General features: G+C 37.7%; 1 protein-coding gene across 2 annotated transcripts in view; it reads right to left on the reverse strand.

Moving 5' to 3' along the window:
• The window catches only part of arhgap46b (Rho GTPase activating protein 46b), a 70,725-nt gene extending 48,658 nt beyond the window's left edge, over positions 1-22,067 (reverse strand). The window contains exon 1 of one of the 2 annotated variants that reach the window (XM_056235303.1): positions 21,905-22,067. In XM_056235303.1, the coding sequence (XP_056091278.1) occupies positions 21,905-21,918 (14 nt within the window). In that variant the 5' untranslated portion in view covers positions 21,919-22,067. The remainder of the gene's footprint in view (positions 1-21,904) is intronic. The other variant, XM_056235305.1, reaches the window with a different exon arrangement.
• Positions 22,068-25,119: the final 3,052 nt, after the last annotated feature.

Genomic DNA, 25,119 nt, shown 5'->3' on the forward strand with positions numbered 1-25,119 from the left:
ACCTGAATGACATTTTTTTTTTTTTCACAGGAAGATATTTTGAAAGCTGTTTTTGTCCATAAAAGTCAATAAGGTCCAAAACAAAACTGGACACCATAAGGAGTGTTTACATTCACACATTTTTGTAAATCGGAATGAGTCCAATCCGATTTCATTTCATTTTATGAAACCTAAAATGTTGCAATCCGATTCCCACATTTGTTTAGATTACATGTATTCTGAACAAAACTTGCGACAGTCGCTGACTCGCCGTGCTCAGAACCGGAAAAAGCCAGCATGATAATGTCTACTTCATGCATAACTGTTATGCTATTGTTATTTTTTCCTTGATATACTGTATCTAAAATGAAAGCTGACATGTCAGAAGAGCTGTTTTAGCAAATACTTTTAGCAAAAGCACTGACCAGTACGTAAGACGTAAATAAACATGCACGTTCGTATTATGAAAAACGCATAGAAATAATACGCATCACTGCACTGCACGTGTGTGCAAAAGCTTTTGTTTTAATCCAATTGCAAACATAGTCAGATTCAAGTATTTCCATGCTTGATTTTGTCCAGTTGATTGGCTTATTCCAGGTCTACACCAACCTTTCATTCAGATCGATTGAGGACGGTGTTTGCATAAAGGCATGAAGTTCGATTCAATCTGATTATTACTAACATGTAAACATAACTATTGACTTTAATTGTATGTACAAAAACAGAGACATTCTTCATAGAGAAAAGAACGTCATGAGGGTGAGTAAACAATGACACAGTGATTAAAACGATCTCTTTAAAGATTTAAAGAAACCCCTAACCCCAAGTATTAAACTTTTACATGTGTTTATCTATTTCATCAGTCTGTCATTCACTCACTCACAAACAAAACCTGTCTGACACTTCCACAATCTGACAAACAGTTGGTTATGAAGCGGCCTGATTGGTCCTGACCAAACACTGGCCTTTTGTGATTGGTCAATCCTCCATCACTCCCTGACTGGCTTGGCTCATTCACACCACTGTGAAAGTCAATAAAAGTCTCCACAGGCAGCCATTCAATCACCTCCAGCCATTTGTACGGCCACTGTGTGTGTTTTTCTGTAAAGGGAGGAGCCGTTTACAAGTACCAACCTGCCTCCTGTCTCTAACAAATGGGTGGTAAGAGATGAAAAGTCAGTTCGAAGTGTTGCTCGATGCCACGCTGTTGCAGTTCACCTACTAACACATGAATACACTCACGGGCCAGACCTCATAACAAAAACACCTTTTTATAGAGCAAAACCTCATGCCTGTTTAACGCTCGGATCATAAATGACAAATCTTAAAATAAATCTCATAAAAACCTAACTCGCACTCTTTTCTTTCAAAGCCTAATACAGAGACCCCTTCACAAAACCCCAAAGTGCATGTGTGTGATTATTATTCATTCTGACTGTTAGCAAACTTATCTGGGAATATCTAACATGCTTCACTGTTACACATTTACAAAGAAGGAATGAAGCTCTTAAAGCCGAACACACAAACACAACATTCACTTGATTCCATTTATTAATGGCATTTTATTTTTCATTAATGTAAATACTTTAATATGCTAGCAACATATTCTTGCATCGCTTGCTTTAGCCAATTAGCAATTGATTTTTTTTATTACTGTCAACAAATAAAATGTGTAAATGTTTTAATATGCGATCAATGTTTTTTTGATTGGTTTACTTATTTACTCTGCATTTTATTTACATACTATTTTAGCTAATTGAATTAAAAAAAATATATATTTTATTATTAAACGATTTATCAAATAATTTAATATGCACGACTAACCATTTTGTAACTGCTTTATAAACTTAATTTGCATTCTGTGGTATTATATTAGCCATTTACCTGCACAACACCCTCGCAAACACATTTTAAAAGCTGAAATGTACACTGCTATAACACCATCTGTTGATTATTATATTTATCATTACGAAGCCATCTGTGCTGCTGCTTTTATCACCATGTTTTTCAACACTGTTTATATAACATACATAACTGTTACATTCACAAGTTCATATGCCACATGTTTATACTGTATATAATCTTTTGAGTGATCCAGATTAAGCAGAAAGTAAATAGATTAGTCCGCATATGGCGAGACTCAGCTGGATCTCTGATTAACCCTCATGAACTATTAAGTAATATAGAGCAGTAAACAGAGATACATTTGATAGATTGGCAGGTGTACATGAACCTCTAAAACTACATCTTGTAAATGATTTGGAGAGATACCAGCTACAGTTTCTCGCTCTCTCTGGTCAGTGTTTTTGAGAAACGATACAGTATGGCCAAACATAATATTATGATTTTCACGAGTATCGATATTTTCTTACATTCTGACTTTACACAAAACTAATGAATTTGCAGATGAAATAATAACTACCATCATGAGTGACATATGAAACTTCTAGAAGCCCTCGGTGAATGCAAATGGACACGAACTCTCAGGCCTATTCAATCAGGAAGCTCAGTAAATTGGCGAGTGTTAATGCTTCATGGACTTACACAAAATGACAGACAACTTAACATTTGTTTTTCCCCAACTGTTCATCTCCAAATGTACAGCCAATGTATCCCTAGAAGCCAAGATCTCTTCCACGCACGCTCACATGATACTCAATTCACATTATACTCTCTCTGAGACCTCCAGTCGGGTCTAAATATATCAGTGTTTGACTGTATCTGGTCATCAGTGCACTGCCAAAGCCTGCGTTTCCTGGAGATGATGGACAACAGCATTTGTGATACTCTGGAGCTCCATATTAGACATAATGCCATGACATGAAAAGGCTCTCATCTGTTTTCCATACTACATCTTTTATTGCATCAGTCAACTGTGGCTTACATTCGACTGAACGCACCATATGGACTGTATTTACATGCATATACGTGCTGAAGGACATGCAAATTAAGTCGCAATGACATCATACAATTGCAGAGTATAGAGATTATTCATACTAATCTTGAAACAGATTTATCTTTAATCTCACAGAATGAGGTTCGTGATGATTGATGCTCCGACATTCTCATGCACATGTGCAAGTTCATGTGCATTAAACAGATCGCTCTAGAAACACAGAGGTCATGATGAAGGTTAATTACTGCCTGTTTGATGAAGAGGGCCAGGTGTGAACTCTCGATCTGACTTATATCACATCTGCCTCCAGCTGGGGACCTCAGAGGTTAAACTTACTTCAGGAAACTTCCTGTCCCTGTCCTACCACCCCCTCCCTCTCTGCTTATTCAGAGCTGAAATACAATCTTGTGTGTCCTATGCGCCCGGCTTGATCGAAAAGCGAAAAGGCACACCTGCTGTTGCCATTTTATGTATAATGCATCCTAGTCGGACAGTGTATGTTATGTCTGAGTGTGTGTATACAGAGAAAAGCCATGACTTTCATTCCAGTTTTTTAAAATGATTAATTACGAGAACTGGAGGCACCAAGATGTGGTTACACTAGACTACAAGTGTTTGCATGTATGCATGCATGCATGCATGCATGCATGGATGCATGGATGCATGGATGCATGGATGCATGGATGGATGGATGGATGGATGGATGGATGGATGGATGGATGGATGGATGGATGGATGGATGGATGGATGGATGGATGGATGGATGGATGGATGGATGGATGGATGCATGGATGCATGGATGGATGGATGGATGGATGGATGGATGGATGGATGGATGGATGCATGGATGGATGCATGGATGGATGCATGGATGGATGCATGGATGGATGGATGGATGGATGGATGGATGGATGGATGCATGGATGGATGCATGGATGGATGGATGGATGGATGGATGGATGGATGGATGGATGCATGGATGGATGGATGGATGGATGGATGGATGCATGGATGGATGCATGGATGGATGCATGGATGGATGGATGGATGGATGGATGGATGCATGGATGGATGCATGGATGGATGGATGCATGGATGGATGGATGGATGGATGCATGGATGGATGGATGCATGGATGGATGCATGGATGGATGCATGGATGGATGGATGCATGGATGGATGGATGGATGGATGGATGGATGGATGGATGCATGGATGGATGGATGCATGGATGGATGGATGCATGGATGGATGGATGCATGCATGGATGGATGGATGGACCTTGATATTGATCAGGTTTTCAATTTAGTCAATTGAAAAAATGAAAACAAGAAAGAAAGAAATGCGTATAAAGAATACTAGACTTAATAGTGATTTGACAGTTTAACAGCTTGTATAACATTTTCATGGAAGTGTAAAAGGCCTGTGAAAGTAAAACAGCCACTGTTCCCCTCATCATAACAGCAAAAACACACTGACAGGAAAGAGAGAGAGACCTCAGAGAAGGACCACCGACTCACGTCCAACCTGGACAACAGTTCAAGGCCACACGCTGAGAGAGAGAGAGAGAGAGAGAGAGAGAGAGAGAGAGAGAGAGAGAGAGAGAGAGAGAGAGAGAGAGAGAGAGAGAGAGAGAGAGAGAGAGAGAGATGGGAGGAATAAGGAAGAAAAACAGCTGAATGTCTCCCTGCAGGGGGCTGTGTAGAGCAGGAAAGAGGAGGACAAACACCAGAGCAGATTGGGACTAACTTCTAGAGCACTTCTGATACAAAATGTGTTTCCTCTAGATGAGCACAAACTGCTGATGGTGCGGCCTCAAGAGGATGAGGTACAATACAAGAGTTTGAGAATGGAAGGAGAGAGCGATAGGAAGTGAAAGAGAGAGAGAGAGACAAAACAGCCATAAACAGAATAAGAGAGAGTAACATCATGAAGAATGAGAAACAAAGAGACAGTGAGAAAGCGTCTGGACTGAAGTTGAGGAGCACGTCTAGATCTTGCCAGAACATTCAGTCATTCCTGGCTGCAGAAGTATGGCTGTGCCTCCGGACGTTTTGTTTTGAGTCTAGCAATTTTCTCACACTCATCATTCTTCTGCCTGTATCCATCAAAGAGAAAGCAGAGGAAAAAGCACAACAGGTCACAGTAGTTCACTTCATTCCAGTCATGATTTAATCATGAGGGGACTACGGGTGGGTTTTAGCAGGGCCGTATTACGATGGATTACCACACTGCTGCTACAACTCCCATCTGAGAACAGCTAGCAAAATAACGATTCATTACCAAACCAGCATCTTTAGAATCCGGTGTGGTTTGATTTAAAGCGATAGTTCATGCAAACATGACAATTCTGTCATCACTTTCTCACACTTATGTCGTTACAAATCTGTATAACTTTCTTTCTTTTGTGGAACACAAAAGTAAAACTCTTAAACAATGTCCAAGCCGCTGTTTTCCATACATGCATGACTTAGGGTGTGCCTTAGGGTGTGTTCACACTTGGCAGGTTTGGTTGGATTAAAACAAACTCTGGTGTGATTGCTCTGTTAGTGCGGTTCATTTGAATAAGTGTGAACCCTGGTGCACATCAAACAAGAGGACGAGACCCCTGAGGAGGTGTGGTGAAACTAGGAAATATGAACGCAACATGGACCCAAGGACATCTAAACGAACCATAAAGAGGGCGTGATGAGGGCGTAAAAAGGACAGAATCCTCAAGCATACCTGGTGGTTCTTGTCATAAGAGCTACGTTGCCCATTACAGTTCGGCTCAGCCGTTTGAACCGCCGTATCCTTGCAGCAGATCTTCATTTGTGTGCATAACGGACAGATTCCTGCCACTGCTTTGACTCCTTTACACCTTTTATAAGCTTTCCATGAGTTCTCAACTGGTAAAAATACCATCATATGTACACATATACAAGGAGCACATTTAGCCAAGCAAACAGCTTTGTTTTGGATCTTCGGCAAGTTCGGTAACAAAATATAGCCTACATACTTTCTTTTGACTTGTTTGGTATATTTAGGTTTGGTTAAAAATGCCAGTGTCGATTCTCATTTTACGAACCTATGTCGATTCCTAAATCCCAAGACTCGATTAGTCTATCCTGTTTTAAGTTGATGAATGAACGGAATGGTGTAGCACAACTCCAATCCAATAAATCGCAATAAGCTTTCTGCTTTGTTACTTTTGATATGAAACAAAGTCTCAGATTTCAGATTCTGTCTATTTTACAATGAAATAAAAAAATAAATGTGGTTCACCCGAAAATGAAAATAAGCCCATGATTTACTCACCCTAAAGGTCACAATACGATATTATTGCGATTTTAAACATATTGCGATATTCTGCAATATATTGCAATTTATTACCTTTTTTCAACTTCAATTTTCGCATTTTTTTCCAAACAAAATTATTACATTTATATCGCCTAAATGTTTGCGCTCATTGCAATTTTTACAATGGGGGTAATATTGTTAAGAATTTACACAACACAAGGAAGCTTGATTTAAATTGTTTAATTAAATTGAAAAAAGTAGCACAAATAAATACAATAGAATAAAGATACAAATAATGACAAATAAAGAGAAAAGTTTTTGAATAGGTCTAACACTAGTATTCATAAATACAGAAACTGAATAATGTTATCAAATGGATATACAACACTGTATACTACCCAGATAGTAACACTGGGTAGTATTTTAGTCCTGACTAAATTAAATACATAGGCTATTAATCCTGATTCCTTTAACTTAAAGCTATCTTTTGTTGTTTTTTTGACAACAAAATTAATGACAGACACATATGGCTACCGTCACTTTAAGAGCTAGTGCACGGATCCTGCGTTCATTATACTGTCACATGCGTTTTATGCTTATTAAAGACAAAACCGACTATGTTTAGAGTATACTCACGAAGACCGAAATTGACACAATTTTGCATGTTAAAGCAATACAATCCGCGAAAAATAACATTTGTTACTGGCCAGCTGTTTTTGAGGTGGATTTTCTATGAATGTGCGCATAGAAAAATCATCTCAGAGAGCGCGCGAGCACTGATTAGTTTAAAATCGCTTGAATGTTTTAAACTGGTAAGACTTAAAGACGTGAAAATGGTAAACTTCAGTCACGATGCACTGCTGGCCCGATTGTGCAAGTGAATATTCCGGCATGTCCCGACTCCTAAACGCGAGTGTGTATTATCGCCGCAGCGCTTGATGCTTGCCTTGCACAACACATTTTGAGAGAAGAGATAGAAGACGCGGCACCGCTGAACACTCACACAGACACGCACTCTACTACCAAAGTTAAATTCTCATGTGTAGCTAATTTAAATAATAAAAGATCGATACTTGGCGCCCGTGTATCGATACAGTATTGCCACAGAAAATATCGCGTATAAATGCATATACTATGCTGTATCGATTTTTTCTCCCACCTCTAAAGTCATCCTAGATGTAGGCTATGTGATATTCTTCTTTCAGACGAATACAATCAGAGTTATATTAAAAAATGTCCTGGCTCTTCCAAGCTTTATTATGGCAGTGATCGGCGGCATATTTTTTGAAGTCCATCAAAGTGCATCCATCAATGATAAAAGTGCTACACATGGCTCTGCAGGGGTTAATAAAGGCCTTCTGAAGTGAAGGCCGGTGGCGCGAGTGCTAATGAGCATCACCTGTGTGCAACACCTCAAATCTAAGTCTAGCGGAGGAGCTACGGAAGCATAAACAAGGATAGTCGACAGTGAAGGATGAGAGAGGACCAGGCCTGAGACATTAATGTTGTTGTGTTATGTTAACTTATGTTTATATGCAGCAGTCATCTGTGAAGAGCTGCCGCTTTACTTTTATTTTGTTGTTTGTTTATTTTTGGATTCAAATTTATGTTGAATGTTTGCCGGTTCCCGCCTCTTCCTTCCTTCCTTCTTGAACATTGTTACACAAAATAAAATCGATACTGTGCAATATTTGTATCTGACAAACTGCCTCAATGCAATATTTACATCACAAAGGCTGCAATTTAATTAGATAAATATTGTCTTGCCAGTTTCTTGTCAGTCACTCCGCTCTAAGACACTGAAACACTATCATGAGCTGCACGCGTGTAAAAGAACTCAGTGCCGCTCTTCACTCTGAAGCCACCAAAATAAAAGCTTGTTGGTTTAACATTTGAAAATGAAGAAATGATTTATAAAAAACAATAGTATTATAATCTTAGTTGTACTATAAAAAAATATTGTTCGTAAACACTCTTTTTTTTTTTACTGTACATTATTGAAATAAGGGTTGAGTTGGTTCTTGTAAAGAGTAAACCCAAGTGTGTGAACACCCCAAATTTTAAAGTTTCCCCCAAATTATTTATCCCAATGTCAGTTATGCAATATCATTCAGCCCTAATTTGAATATATATTAGAATGGCGCTCTTGATAAAGGACGTTGTGCTGTCCTGCAGCTGAGGACAAATTTGTTGCACATTTATAAATGCTGAAACGGCATGAGGGGGCAGTTATATTTTATGGGAGAGATCAAAAAGAGACATTCAGTAGTACTTTAGTCAGTCCATCCATCCAGGACGTGCAATTAAACGCCTCGTTAAAACAGTCTTAATCTGATCTTAGGTTTAAAATACCTCGTAATGACTCTGGGATAAGAAAAGATGGGCTTGTCCAGGCCTACAGTCTATACAAATAAACTACATTAAATGCACAGTGCTTCTTCCTCCTCTAAGACAATATTTATAGAACACTTTCTAAAACAGGTACATGTCCACACAGTCTAATTCACGGGGAAAAACATACAATGGGATCACCCCAATTTCCAGCGACCACGACCTGCCAAGAACAGGTCAGTCCAGAAAAACACAGGACTCAGCGCCACTAAACGATCTCGCAGAACTACATGCTGCTTTAGACACGCTCACGTGTGCCTGTGTTTCTCAGAGATGGGAATTACATATGCACGTCTGGAAAGCACTGGATGGAAAAGGGGGCAACAGAGGGGAAAGACCAAAGGAAGAAATACATGTAAAATAAGTGAAACATAAAACTGTGTGTCAGTGGATATGTTATATGTTTGCACAAAACAAAGCATTTCTTAAATACATCATTTCTGCTGCATTTTAAAATGTAAAAATAAAAATACTACAATTAATTAAGTTAAATAATAATAACATTATTAAATTCGTTTTTTACTCATGTATATGATAACTCAAACATTGAACTACAGCGTTTAATGTGTTTTTGGTTTACTGGGATATAGTCCGGGAACAAAACTGTCCCCCAGATATTGGCAAAGAAAAATATTGCCAATAAAACCTCTCCTTTTGGTCATCCGGTGACATTAATATTACATAATAAATTAAATACTAAAATTTAAAATAAAACAAAATTAAAATAAAATTACATTTTTCCTTTTGGAATATGCGCAGTCTAAAAAACAAATTTAGTGAGGCTGACGATCAATTTTTTTTATTTTTTTTATCACGATTCGTTGAATAATCAAGTTATATTAGGCCTATCCGTTAAAATCATCACAAATATAAGCTTTAATAATTTTTAGCAGTGAAAATAAGTAAATGTCTCTTCCTTAAATGTTTATGTCCAAATGTAGATTGCTAAAAAAAAACTGAATAATCTGAATATTTATTTTTGCAATGTAAATTAACATGCTTTAGAATGCGTTTGTCCTGTCTGGTAACATTGACATTTTCCTGCTCGACACGTGTCATTTTCATCAGTTTTGCTCGATACTCAACTTCATTATCTAAAGAAACAGGCACAAACAAACGCATTTGGAGAGAGATGAAGGTGACTTCTAGAACAGACGTGACGGTGGGCCTCCTGCAATGGAACATGAAATGGTGAGTCAGATCCCATGAGCGCGGCGGCTCCCAGAGGAAGGGCCCTGCTGTCGGCTAGAGTTTCACCAGACAGCTTCACACCACACACTCTCCTCACGAACATAGTAACTGATAGGACGGTCTAAAACCGACAACCACCCACCCGTCTTCCTTTCCTAATTTAAAACAGCAGCTGGATTAACAATCTCTGTGAAACAACCAAAGCTCCCACAGAGTTACAGCCGGCCAGTATGGCTTAATATTGGATAAACATATACCGGTACCTCAATTTTGTGGTAGAACTGATGCATTTCCCCCACAAATATATTGACTGACTACAATCAATTTCAGTTGCTTAGTTTTTATTTCCACTCAATTTACGAGAGATGAGTCATGCTCGCGCAATTAGCTAGGCTAGTCGCTATTCCGAATGCGGCCTCACTCATAATTAAAGGAATTAGCATTAACCATATTAGCGTGTGTTTGCCACACTCCCTGACCACGGACAATGGTGGCGTTTGTCACTGAAACTAGCCTGGTTCCCATTCACTGTTAATGAGCGAGATGCCTGATTAGGGATCTCAGAGGAGCAGGGATCCACATTCCTGCCCCGGAGGTTAAAGGGTAATGCAGGGGGAACAGTTATACTTCAGTCCCTTCTGTTGCGAAATTCAGCAGTAGGTTTGATAGACAGCAAACTGAAGGAAGGGAACGCTAGTCACAGGGTTCGTCTAAATGGCGAAGAATTGTGGAATCCCTTTATGAAGGTCCCTTCATCAGCCAAAAGTACATTTTTTTATATATTGTTTTTATTATTATTATGTACCATTATAAACAAGAGGGTTAATATACGAGGGTTCAACTTCCCACACGTTTTGACAAATAAATTCCCATTATCTTTTCATATTTAAAAAACAATCCTTTTCATGGCATTTCCAGGATTTTTTAAAAATTCATTTTGTTATTATCAGGTATAGTAAATGCCATTTTTCTCAAACGTTGTAAACAAACATCTAAATTGCACATAAGGCAGTTTTTTTTATTAACTTTTTATAATATAATTAATTTTATGACAGTGGCTGTCATAAAAACCTGATTTCATGGAAGATTTATTCCAACATACATTAAATAATAAACATGTCTAACAGGTTAAGTAAAAAATACAATAAATATGTAGTATGATGCATACAGTTATTAAAATGCTCTTCTCCAGAGTTATTTTGGTAACGCTTCCTTTTACAGTACTTACGTGTACTTACAGTGTACTTACCTAGAAAGTACTGGCTAATATAAGGTAAGTACATGGGTTAGGGGTAGGTTCAGGGTTAGTACCAAGTTATTACCCATGTAATTATAATTACTATAATAAGTACATAGTAAGTACATGGGTAACAGGACTGTAAAAGGAAGCGTTACCGTTATTTTTTCTAGTTGACTAATGAGCTATGGATATCAAATGGCTTTTAATCACATTTTGTTTACAAGCTGTTTTATTGACATCTTTTTGAGGTTGAAACACTGAACGATTACACGAGACATGATATAAATTTGGGCAAGTTGTACGGTTTCTTTCAACATACCTTTTAATGTGCATTCATGACATTCGTTTTTATTTTGTGCTATAACTAGTTAGTAAAGAGAAAGAGATGATCTCTGTTGCTGTTGCGTCACAAGAACTGAGCAGAATTGGGCAGAGTTTGACATTTACGTAAAAGCAACAAAAGCACAAAATCTATTGCTGTTAATGGATGCCAGGTGCGCTACGAATGATGTTAAGTGAAGTTTTGTTCACACATCAACAGAAAACAGCATTATCAGCATTATCAGAAAAAATCATATCTTTGGATTTAAGAATTGATATTGGTTTATCAAAATGAATGTTGATTGAATTTCATATGATATTGTCAACCAAGCCCTAACCAGGAAATGTTGAAAGCTGGATTCAAACTTGAATTTCTTACATGAGCACCATGGCATAAAATTTCAGAGATCATTTGTCTATATTGCAACATTAAATGCTGCTTTTCTCTCATTGCATGACTCATAATTCCTAATGTGTGATGTGAAAAAAGAGACATTCAACAGCTTGAAATGATATTTTAGTATATCATCCACTGAGCTAATTGTGGGACTGTGGCCTACTACACCTCTTTTTTGTCCTTTTTTTCCTCAATCCACGCCTCTCAGCTCTTCTAAAAGAGACGGGCAGGAAGGAAGAGGTACGGACGGTGTGTGTGAGTGCAAAGGCCAGACATGTCCTCCATCCTCCACTGCCGAGCCCTAGTTCATACACAGGCTGAGGTCACTGGAGACCATTTAAACTCTGACACAATCAGAAAGGAAAAACCCTCAAGAAAAACAAAAAAAGAGACACAAAAGGTGGATGTGGCAGATGTACGTGTCCACCCGTTCAGAACGAGTATACCAGCCAAGTTTGTGTGTGAGCTGACAAGAGAAGTTTGTTCGCTTAGTCCAAGCCAAATAAATCACATGAAAGTAACAAAATATTCAATAATTAGACATTTGAGGGGGATTTTTGCTACAAAATAGCAAGTCGGATGCTAATATTTCTCCTAAAGTTGATTACCTAAAGGAACTGTTCATCTTCTAAAAAAAACTACACTGTAAAAAAAATATCAGTTGACTTAACTTAATCATTTTAAGGCAACAGGTTTCCTCACTTTTTTAAGTAAATAAACTTCATGTGGAATTGTCAAGTTCACATAACTACATTTTTTCAATTACACATTACGTTTATTTACTTAAAGCTGCTGTCCGTAGCTTTTTTTGGGTTAAAAATGATCCAAAATACATATTTGATAAAATACATAACCAGCCAGTGTTCAAAACTATCTGCTTGCTTTAGCTCGATGCAAAACGGTAAGCTTGTAATAATGTTTTTAATTTTAGTGGTACTGGTGGATTTCCGCGGGAGATTCGAGCATGTCTTTGCGTCATTACGTCACATCTGTACACATAAAGAAGGAGTCTCGGCTAGTATAAGCTATATTGCGTGTGAGGATGTTGGAGGTGGAGATTTATAGCCTTTTCTCACAGCACTTGATATAATTAAACTTATCAATTTGATGGCGGATCCAGAAAGGTTCAAACGACGATCATCATCAGTGACAACTAGAGACTCACCCGCTGTAAAATGCAAAAGACTTCGTTCGGACTTCGGAGTGGCTACAGAAAAAAAGAGACTGCAACCGGACCCATGCGAAAACAAGGATAATATCGGAAGGACATTACATGATGTAGTCACGCAATTCTTGCTGACGTTGTTAACATTAACAATTAGAGAACATAGTATAGCTACTTTGCACGGTTTTGCGTGAAATGATAACTTATAAGCAATTGTTAGATTTAATCAGCGCGATTTACTGCAATGTCAGAACCAGAACAAAAGTGAATGTTTCTTACTAGTTCAGATGACATTTCCCGGTGAAAATTCTTATGTTGGTCATACTTCCAAAAAGAATAATCTGTGATTCTGAATGACAATATCCACATCGGTGCGGTGACTGACAGCTGCACACTCTCCTCAGACACTGTGTTCATCCGCGCTGTGCCGTGTCGAGGGTGTTGAACTACAAACCACGTAAAGTTGATCATTCCGCGAATGACTGCAATTGCAGATTTCGAACAGAGATGGCGACAAAGAGGAAAAATGCCGGACTGCAGCTTTAAAGTCCATGTAAAGTCAAAATGAAGCATGTGTTCTGAGTTTGTCATATCACATAAAAATGTGTTATTAGACACCCAGCCAAATTTGAATGATAAAAAAATCCAGCAAGTACATAAAATAAGCTATCAAAATCTTGAACAAATGAGCAGTAGCCTCTGCTCTCAAACGCTGGAGGCGTGTCCGCTGGCTGCGCTGAAACCACGCCCACTCGTGCCACAATCAACTGTCAATTAAACATTACGTTTATTTACTTAAAAAAGTGAGGAAACCTGTTGCCTTAAAATGATTAAGTTAAGTCAACTGATCACTTTTTTTCCTCACTTTTTTAAGTAAATAAACGTCATGCGTAACTGAAAAAATTAAGTTATATGAACTTGACAATTCCACATAACTTAATTTATTCAAGTACGCATGAAGTTGATTTACTTAATTTTAAGGCAACAGGTTCTCACTTTTGTTTAAGTTAAGTCAACTGATCACTTATTTACAGCGTAGCTAACTAACAAATAAATAAATATCTGCCTATAAAAAGAAAAATGTAAATTTATTTTACTTATTTATACATTTTAGCAAGAACGCATCCTTCGTGAACAATCCCTTGGACTATATGAAACTGTACCCTGAGGAGCAGAAGTGTGATCTAACTAATTTGCTCAAGGGCTTGTTCCCATGACTTCCTCTATGACTTCACTGTCCCATTCATCATGCACCTGGCCAGAAGTGCTCACTGATTGGTCAGAATATCATCAGTGACATATTTACTCAGCAAACAGTGCAGCACAATACCTAACATATTAACATTTGTCCAGACCTTCAGCTGCCAATCACAGTCCATCAACCAGCCAACAGTTGTCAAGGATATTTCAGTTGCCAAGGTATTGGGAGAGAGCGGGATATTGACTATGAACAAAATGAGGAGCCTTCTATTGACTAGTTAAAGATGTCTCATCCAGAAATATGTGCATCTTTTTGTATCACAGTGTAACTGAAACCGAGCTGACCGAGCGCATGCCTCAATCTGAGAACACACACACACACACACACACAGAGAGAAGTTTGGGATTGCCTGGCCCACAGTCCTCTTGGGTCATGACCCCTCTTATCAGGCAGATGAGGAAGTTCAGCATGGCGGGGCTGGCCGGGTGTAAGGGGTGGATCAGAGGACAAGTGTGAGTGTTTCAGATGGGGATTCGGAAAAGTGCATTAGCACAGATGAGGGACGTCTCATGTTCATTAGGGAATACTGAAAAATAATGCTTAATTTCTGCCACTCTCATTAAACAAAGCTTTCTAACAGGGGTTTAAAAGGGACTTAAAAGACTAAGGCACAGAGATGAGCCTCCAGGGCAGGTGTGTGTGTGTGTGTGTGTGGTTGTCCTCCTGTGGATTTCCCCAAGCGGCCGCAGTCTCACTCATCCGAGGAGAGGAGCATGTGGAGAACTTCCTCCAACTACAAAAAATAGACTTGGTGCTGTACTGACTGGTATCTACATTGCTCTCCTGAAACACACAGACCACTGACAACTGAACGACAGAGGTGGGCTAACGCTAATGTCTCTTACAGTAGGTTTGTTGTGGTCACACACTGGAAAAAAACACGGTAATATATTGAGGTTAAACTCACATTGGTGCCTCTTCACATGTAGGGTCAAAGCAGCAAATCAAGCTTAATCACTCAGCTTTGTTTTACATCAGCATTGAAGGACATGTAAACAAAACTAAACTCAATGCATTCACAGCAGAGGACAGAATGAAATTCAATGCAGACTGCATAAAGTAGCATTCAAAATGCATTTAGCTAGTGCGATGAAGTGTACTGAAGTATTTGATTGAGTCAAGCGAAACACCTAAAAAAATGCATAAGACCATAGAAATATAAATATTTAGTTGGCCCAAATGTTATCAGATTTTGACAGAAGTAGCAATGAATTACGCATTAGGAGGACCAGGGACATTTATTAAAACAGCAGAAAGGGTCCATTTTGATTCGACACACTTAAAAAAAAAAAAAAATGTAAATAAAATGTATTAAAATATTATAAGGTTGTTGTTTTTTTCTTTCAAGAAAATACTATTTCAGTCTTTCTATTTTAAAATTTCATACTTGCTTCATATTTTTTTTTTAATCAACACTTGATTGTGGGTAAGTATAATAATAAAAAACAACAACTTTGAACACAGATGGAGTAAATCGAGTCCATCAACACCCCCAAAGCTTCACAGTCCTACAACTCGTCCTGGCTCGACATTTCATTTGTAAATGTTTGGCAGTTTTGATTTAGATCCTGTTGAATGTTTGATGGTCGCGTTAGCTTACGTGTGTGTGTAAGCAACGTTTCTGTTTTTGTTTGCGTCTTCTTTGCTTGTTTTTGGATCCTGAGAATCTGTACTCTTTCAGAAGATGTGTAATAGCGACCCCGCCCATACTGTATCACAGTGAAAACATGGATTGCCAGAAAATTCCGTAAATTACAGGAAGCTTTGTGTCATAAATGACGGAAAATTCCGTCAAAAAAGTATTGTGGGAAAACTGGATTCTAAACAACAAAGAAATGTCACAATTTATCAAGACCCTGAAGCAGATATGACGGAGAAACACCTCATATGTGGCCACTCCCAAGTATAAGGGGCTTTCCTTGCCATTAATGCTTGGGATAACACGCCTACGTCTCCTTCGGTTAAAAATAACGGCTGGGATATACGTAAACCTACCAACATCCGTCGCCATGACTTTTGGAATGACTTATCGCGAGAGGAAAAAATGACGTTTTAGTCGCAAAACATCGGTTAATTGGAAACGCCGTCATTTCGCAATAGTTTTTTATTGACATTTAGAAAATATTGCAAAAGGTTTGCACAAATCTGTAATGGAAACATGGCTACGTTAGCTTTAGCGGTTGACATTCATGCTTTTTCTTAAGATTGCACATTGTCGTACAAATCTAATTGCAATGCATTCGTTATCGTAAAACAATTGGTAAAATAGCTACGTTTTCTCTCTTTGCCAGGCCAATGCGTGTCCGTTTTGAAGACGCCAGTTGCAGCAGACTCTAACTGACTAGCATAGAAAACCCCACCTTGCTAGAGGGAGAGCAGGGTTAGATGTGAGCACTGCCTGGCTCAGTTTCCTATCATCTCAGTGGGGGTTGTGAGATATTTTCAGACAGCCGCAGACATGCCCTACTGTGCTCTTAATGACTGCCACTCCAGGCTAAACGCTCTTACTTCAACGCTATTGGGTTAATATTCAGCAGATTCCCACCTTCTCTGGGAATGCTGCTTTAAAACGTGACTCAGAGAGCAAATGCAAGTTTAATGTGACAATGAAGCCATCTACACACACGCACACACAGATAGTAGGAGTGATATGAGTTAGTGTTGTTTGTGAAGCGATACTCAACCGAGCTCTTCATTAATTTACGATGGGTATTAAAAGGAGTCTTTTATGAATAATGTGTTCAACGGCATGCTGTAAAAAAAAAACACGCACAGAAGGATTTGCAGACATTCAGCTGCTGGATGAAGCGGTTATCTATAAAAGGCCTGTAAATCCAAAACTGCTATCAGCACATACTGTGTGTATATATACACTGCCCAGACAAAAAAAGTCGCTGTTCGGATTTCAGTACTAGGCAAATACTTAAGTCAATACCACTTTTTTTTTTTTGCCGGGCAAGTGTAGAAATACTATAGTATATACTATCAGTGTTGTTATTGTTAGAAATAAAATAAAATATAAATATTAGATTAAATGAAAAACTTAAAAATGGTGCTTTGGCAATAAAGTAGTTTAAGCACTAAAATTGCAAAAACTTAAACGCGCGAATGAGGCGAATTCGCGTCTACCGGGCCTCGCAAAACGCCTCATTCACGCCGCAGCACCTCTAGACGCGCGTTAACGGGTCTTTTTTACATTGACTTAACATTGGTGTGATGGTGTGTCCACACCGAACGTGAATAGAGCGTCAAATACGCGTCTATCGCGTCTAGTTAGACGCTTGAACATTCGCTCGAGTTCAAATTTTTCAACTTGCGCGGAAGACATTCGCGTCAAACGCGTCGCCCAATTCGCGTCATTCGCAACGCCCCGCGCGAATGATGCGTCTATTCGCGTCTTTGCATTGACTTTGTTTGTAATCTACTCGCGCAAATAATTAAATTCGCGTTCGGTGTGAACACACCATGACACCATCAGATATACACACCGCAGACATGTTGCTTCACAAGCACGTGCAGGTCGCGGTTTCTGTTTGCGTCATCACAACATTTCGGCCGTATTGTTTCGGTGATAAAAGTCTTTGCTAAAATGCACTTTTGGGCCATTTTCGGCCGAAAATTTTCGGTGGCCAAAGATTCGGTGCATCCCTACAAAAAAACAACAACACACAAAATAAACACTTTAATACTAAAATAAAAATGCATACTATTTATACAGTGTATTTACAGATAACCAGAGGGTACTTAGGTTGGTAAAAATAGTTTTATCATTTTCAAAACCAGCCTAACTACAACTAAAAATATATATATATATTTATATTGGTGCTGTAAATCGTTTAAAAATTAACTAGATTAATCACAAATTCATTCTGTGTGATTAATCACGATAAAAAGCACTTATGTTTTTTTTTATACATATATATTTTTGAAATTATTATTTATTTATATATTTATTTATTGATTGCCTGGACTCCAACAGGAGCAGGTGGTTGCTGAGAGATTCGAATAAACATCATGTTTCTTATTTAAACAGCGAGCCAAACAAACAAGAGTGAAAGAAATATCTCCATCATCATCATCATTACACAACAGTGTTTGCCTGATATTGTCATCATGCAGGTTAAAGACACATTTCCAGTTCTCTGGAAAACCCACAAAGGTCCCACGTTTAAAGTCTTCTAAAGAAGGACACAGTGGGAAGAGTTTCCCAAACGGGCCAACAGGAAGACTCCACCGGGAGAGGCAGCTTTGTGTTGTGTTTGAGTAACACTACAAGTGAATGGATAATATATATCATCTCACACACACACACAAACCCTACAGTTTACAGCTGAGCCAAGTTTGGATTGAACACACACCCACAAACTCATTTTCCATCTGATCTGGCCCACATCTATCACAAATGGCCATTTCATTTTCAACAATCTTTCTGCCATTCCATATTAAGCCTTAAAGCACGGGAACGGCAAACACAACTAACATCTGCCCAAAAGATTTACTCCTCTTCAACTTCATATAAAATGTGCATATTAATAAATACACACTGAAGAAGAAAAAGCCAAAACCTCTTAATAGAGGTCACAACCAGGGAAACATCTTGATGTTTCCATCAGGGACGAGGAATTCGGTTTGGGTTCCTCAGATGTCTTCCATGCCAAGCCAATTTGTAATTTCATCCGAGGAGATCCAAAAAGCAACTAGTAATTAAGGCTTTACCGCAAACCAATAAGAGCTCCACCATTTCTTTCGAGCAACTGCAAAGTTAGTTAAACGCTGCTATAGCAACATAGAGACGATAGGCTAAGACTGTTGCCCAACATGTGTTTCATGATGAAGATGATGGGAAACATCAATCTGCTGGCAGAGTAAACAGCAGAAAGCAAGATGTGTTAAAGCGGCACGTAACACAAACCAATGCATACTATCCAATTTAACACAGCAACCCCAATCACATCTTTGATGAGCATATGGATAAGATTACATAGCTTGAATACTTCCAAATCCAAGTTTAAAGAAGTAGTTCACCCAAAAATAATCAGTTTCTGACATTAAACGTCAAACACAACTTACATTTGAAATCATGTCCAGCTTTCAAAGCAACTTTGTGATGAGCAGATTGAAGCTTGCTTAAAGGGATTGTTCACCCAAAAATTAAAATGATCTCATAATTCACTCACCCTCAAGCCATCCTAGGTGTATATGACTTTCTTCTTTCAGCAAAACCTCTGCGCTTCCACGTTTGTCAATACGTCATGCGTTGGGTTAGAGGAAAGCCGGAAGCCATTGATTATAGTTTATAAAGTTATAAATATGGATATCTTTCTTGCAAGAACACATCGCTTTGCTCCAGAAGGCCTTTATTAACCACTCTTGAGTTGTATGGATTACTTTTATGATGGATGGATGCACTTTTTTGTGCTTCATAATATAGGGTACCATTCACTCATTATAAAGGTTGGAAGAGCCAGGATATTTTTTTAAATATATAACTCCAATTGTGTTTGGCTGAAAGAAGAAAGTCATACAAATGGCTTGAGGGTGAGTCAATTATGGGATGATTTTCATTTTTGGGTGAACTATCCCTTTAAGAAGAGTTGTAATATAGTGTGAACTATCCCTTTAAGAAGACTTGTAATATAGCACATAAGATGTATGGTCTACTTTTATGTTGCTTATTTGGTCATTTTGGGATATTTATGCATTTTCAATGTATGAAAAACAGCAACTTGGACATTCCTCAAAATATCTCTGTGTTTTACAGAATCACAATAATTGAGAGAGGCAATAATTACAGAATTTTCATTTTTGGCTGAAATAATCCTTTAGTTAGCTAATTCATAATTAGTCGATGGATGGACAACTAAGTGTGCGAGCAATTGGGAATTTGGAACACATTATTAAACTTTCAGTCTCCAGAGTCCAGACTAATAGTAACTCCATCCATATGGCTTTGTGAATATTTCAATAGTTGAGAAAAGCTGTCAGTGTTTGTCCTGGCTTCAGAGGAGGTCTTCTGAGAACGCAAAGGGATATGGCATTGCAACATGATTAATAAAACATGTCAAAATCCATCCTATTAACTCCATTAAGGCTGACACCTGGAAGCCGACACCGGACCCGCATCGCATCTGTTCATCTATCGCCCTGAATAATCAATCCATCATTGGTCTGCACATCTAATATGGATCACAGAGGCTTTTTTGACATTCTAACACCTATCAAAATATAGTTCAGGTCTAGGGCTGGGCGATATGACAAATCTTATATCACAATATGAGTCTTATTATTATGGTTTTCTTTCTCAACTGTTTACGTTAACTTAAGACATAATTTTTTATGTCTTATACATTTTATATCTTACAGAATAAACATAATTTATAGGTTTACGAAGATACTCGCAAAGATGGCCATTTTGCCACGTAAGTGTGAGTATTTGACCATTCAAGGTGGCAAAAATAACTCATTTCAGTACTCGTGAATGAGCAGCGGCTTTATGTGCGCGTGTTTCCGCCGCGTGCGCTCAAGAACCAGCTCTCAGACAAGTTCTCTTTCGCTGCTCATTGTGCTTGAACTGTTTAAAACCACTCGTTTTCAAACCACAAGGCTTAAAAACACATTCAAATGATAAGCTTTCGTGACAATGCGCACTAACCGTGTATCCTCCACCCCAATTCAGGTGTTTACATTTTATCCACATTAAGCATTTAAGTATTTAATCAGACAAACAATGACTTTAAGTGTTAATAAATTGCATTGTGCCATCTGAAGCTAATTTTAAACATAAAAATGATGACAAATATCAATGTTTTTTTTTAAAGTAACAAGGTAGAAGGTAACAGGGTTGACAGTTTTACAGTTAATTGATCATTATTAGCAACTTGCTCAAGGTCCAGACAGTACAAAGTGTGTATTGTGCTGATAATATGCAATTGAATGCTGACATATCAGTTTAAGAATACTTAAATCCAGTTTTCAAAAAATTGTATTTAAAAATCACCCCCTACTGATAATCAAAATATAAGATAAAATAACAAAAAGTCAATTACATGTCCTTGAAGAATGATGTCAGTGACATTTTTATCATCTATGGACGTGTAAATCAAGTTAATTATGATGATTACAGGGTTGATGCTTAACATGGGGACACAAATTGACGTCTTTTTAATACAATATTATGCTCACTATAATGTAAAATGATATATTAAAAGCTGCATATATTTTATATCAAAATATTAGCATATTCGCTATTAAGTGCTAGGACAAATCAGAAAGAACAGGCCTAAAAAGCAACATGGAGAAAGAATAAAACAAAACTTTTTTTTTTTTTGTAAACAAAAATCCCACATTAGGACTGTAATAAAAGTTGCTGTCAGCTTTGCATTGGTAAAGTCATTGTTTTCATGTTCACGAGGGACACAAAACAAAGTATAGTTTTTTATGGAATGATGACACTAAGAGTTCTTAAGTTGGTTAATACTGTACATCAATTAAATCACTTTAGAATCGGGGAACAACATCATAATTGGTTTCAAAGTAGCTTTTAGCGAACCTTGCTCATATACACACACTTGTGTGGCAACATCACATCCCGTGAATAACACCTTGTCTATACAGCAACAGTATCGTCTGATGAAGTTACATCCCAGTATTGTCCCACAGTTTAAAATGAACATTGTTTAAATATCAAAGTTATCCACGCCGTTCTCTCTCAGCAAACAGGGCTGAACTGCACTGTGCAACTGCAACATGTATTCACAACTCAGCGAAATGATCCATCTTACCTTCTGTCAGCCATGTTCCTCACATTGTTTGGACGAATGGGAGTGAAAGCAGTGAGATGTGTCCTCTGGCAGAAACTGAGCACACTGCACTGAGCCTGTGAAAGTTGATTTCAGGCTTTCTGTCCCACTGGAGTTTGGGGCAGACATTGGAGTGGGTTATTCCCCCGCCCTCTTCAGTTTGGGCCATGCTCGAGTAACCTGATCTCTACTGCAGCCTGCTGTAGTTTCGCTGAAGCGGAATGATCGCTCACACAGTCTGTGGAGCTCCGCGTTTGAGGAGAGCAGAGGCGCCATCTGGTGGAGAGTCGAGGCAGCACAAGCACTTGCAGCACTTGCTAAAATTATTTTTTTTTACACTCTATGATTAGGCGAATATGTTAATGTTTTGATATAAAATAAATGGAAATAAAAGCTTGTTTTTGGTCTTTTAATATATAATTTTACGTGTATGGTGCTAGTTCAGAATCTCCAGTAGGCCTACAGTAATGCTGTAGTTGAAGGTTCATTTTATTCAATTGTAGAGGATGATGCTGTTAATTTATTATAATAGTGATATAAAAAGTGAGTAAGTAATAAGTAAGAGTGTTGTTCATAATATCGGTTATAATTTGCGAGCATGGCATTATTTTTATTAATGAAACAGTAAAAAGTCAGCATGAAACGGAAGTTGTGATAGTCTTCTCTATTGTGTAGCGTTCAAGTCCTCAGTTCGTATTTCCGAGTTGGGATTGTCGTGTTTACGACGTCAGGTGCGTTCAAGTCACTTTCATTGGAACAATTGGCGGTGTAGTTTTAATTACTACACAATTATACAGCAAAGTTGTTTTTAAAACTCTACTAGAAAATTAAAAACAAAGATGTGTTTAAAAAAAAATGTTTTTAATCAATTTAAGATGCCACTGTAAACTTAATCGTTATACTACAATGTTATATTTTGTTCAGGCAATAATCTTTTGTTGTAAATGAAAAAGCCTGAGACTGCCACTGCTGAATACCTATCTGGTATACTTGATTTTGTCCATGGGGAATTGATTGGATGTTTGTGGTTTGCTATTGCTGGATCTCATGGGAGTGACAGGTTGGTTGCCCCGCCCTCGTGCCAGTAAACACGTCATCATCAAGTTATTTTGATGAAAGGGCAAATTAATTAATTAATTATATTAAAAATATTATTCATAGTAATAAGCACGGATAAATAATTTTTAATAATTATTTATATATTCTTTTTTTACTCATCTTTTATTATATTCAATGGTACCAACACAGAGAGACATTGTGACAAATCAGCTACAAACCAAAAAACAGTTGTACCATCTTCCCACCCTCCCTCCCTCCCAATAATTATTTATATATTCCATTAAAAAATAAGAATTGTCACCATAAATTAAATTTTATGGTGACATTAAGAAGTTCAATACTTACACTTTAGACACAATATTGACAGCTATTTTGTCTGTATTTGCAAATCAATGAAAATAGATTAGAGTAGAGTTTATGAATGAATCAATGTCTTTAAAATGATTCACTCATAATACACAAAATATTGGTAACTACTGGCATAACCTACAGACAAAGATTTATAATAATGATAATAATAATAATAAACTTGTGCAGTTATGTATTCTACTATAATAATGTTAAAATATATTTAACTGACTTAAATATATTTATCAATCCCTTTGTTTGATATCATACCACATGTTGGGTTATGAAAAAAACAACAACAATAGAAAGCAATTTGGGCATTCAACACTTTATTCACAAAGTAATGAGCACTATCAAATGTTCACTGGTAAACCAAAACAAAAATATAGGTATGATAAATCTATAGAACTGTACAAGACTTTGTTAAAACCATCTCATCTCTTTTAAATTCCCATCTCAAAAACAGCCCTCCCTTTGAAAGTGCCAAAGGAAAATGTCTCCTCCTCTCCAAGTTGTCTCCTATCCTCCAGTATCTACACAGTACATCTTTACAATAATTATGGTGGTTTTCGAAACAACCATACACAATCTCAGACAAAACAGCTTTAAGTACAGCCACGAGAGGTGAGGGGTGGATGTTGTACATTGATATGAAATATGTGAACACAATGACCTGTACTGATGAAGTATCCAAGAGCAAGTGCACTGATCAGGGATCAGATTACCCTCTTGAACATTGTAATCTCAATCACAATAATCTAAGAGCCAAACTGATCTCAAAACAGGAAAGAAACACATCGGGAAGGTGGATTAATAATTTAAAAAATCTCAGATACATCACCATAAAAAAAATGAATGTGTATTAAAGACCTGTTAAAAAAAATGCTGCATAAATAATAAAACCTGGAGCTGGAGGGATGTCTGTTTATGTCTGGCGGTCAGTTTCGCTTCAAATGTGTAGTAAAAATATCCTTTAACCATTTACATTGCAAACACACATTAAAATACATACATCCATTTCATATATTTGCTCAGATATTAGTAGCACTGTGTATAGCAAAAAGTTTAAGAACAAGCTGTTACAAATATGGCGTGGCAACATTTCTTTCTCACTGTGCATGGGGGAAAAACTATTTTTGTCAAACACAAATAATGACCGATACATCAAATGAATCATTTATCTTTTTTCTTATTATTATTTTTTATTTATTTTTGTGGTTAGTTTGTTCAACTCATAATGCTCAATAAGCAGCAAAGAAACTGTGTAAGAAATTTCAACTTGTCAAACCAATTTTAAGCATAAACAAAATAATGCTATAACATACACTGGGAGCCACAAATGAAATCAGAAAGCTTCAATTTATCACACTCGTATTCACTTTTGACTTAGGTACAGCGTGTTCACACACACACACACTCACACACATTCGCTGTTGACCTATCTGAGGTGATGTTCAGTGAAGTTGTAAGGCTGTATAAGACAATGTCCCACGAAGTGAGACACCTTCTGGAGACTCCAAGCAAGAGAGAAGCAGCCATCAAAGATTGTGGTGCAAAACCGGTTTCAAACTGAATCAAGTATGAACGCACACAACATCTCATTCCCATTCCCAAGTTTTACTGCTTTGAGTTTTAACCCCCAACCTTCCCTAATCCCTTCAAGAAAAGGTAAATGAATAAAAACAGTGAAGAATCTTTCTAAGTTAAAAGACCTGTTCAAAGCCGAGCCTATCTTATGGAGAAGTTGGGAAAACGGTCCGTCTGTAGGTGGAAATGTCGCCGCGCTTCTG

Source organism: Rhinichthys klamathensis, unplaced genomic scaffold (genome assembly GCF_029890125.1).
Source record: "Rhinichthys klamathensis goyatoka isolate OS25496 unplaced genomic scaffold, OSU_Roscu_1.1 h1tg000419l_1, whole genome shotgun sequence".
Taxonomy (NCBI): Eukaryota; Metazoa; Chordata; class Actinopteri; order Cypriniformes; family Leuciscidae; genus Rhinichthys; species Rhinichthys klamathensis.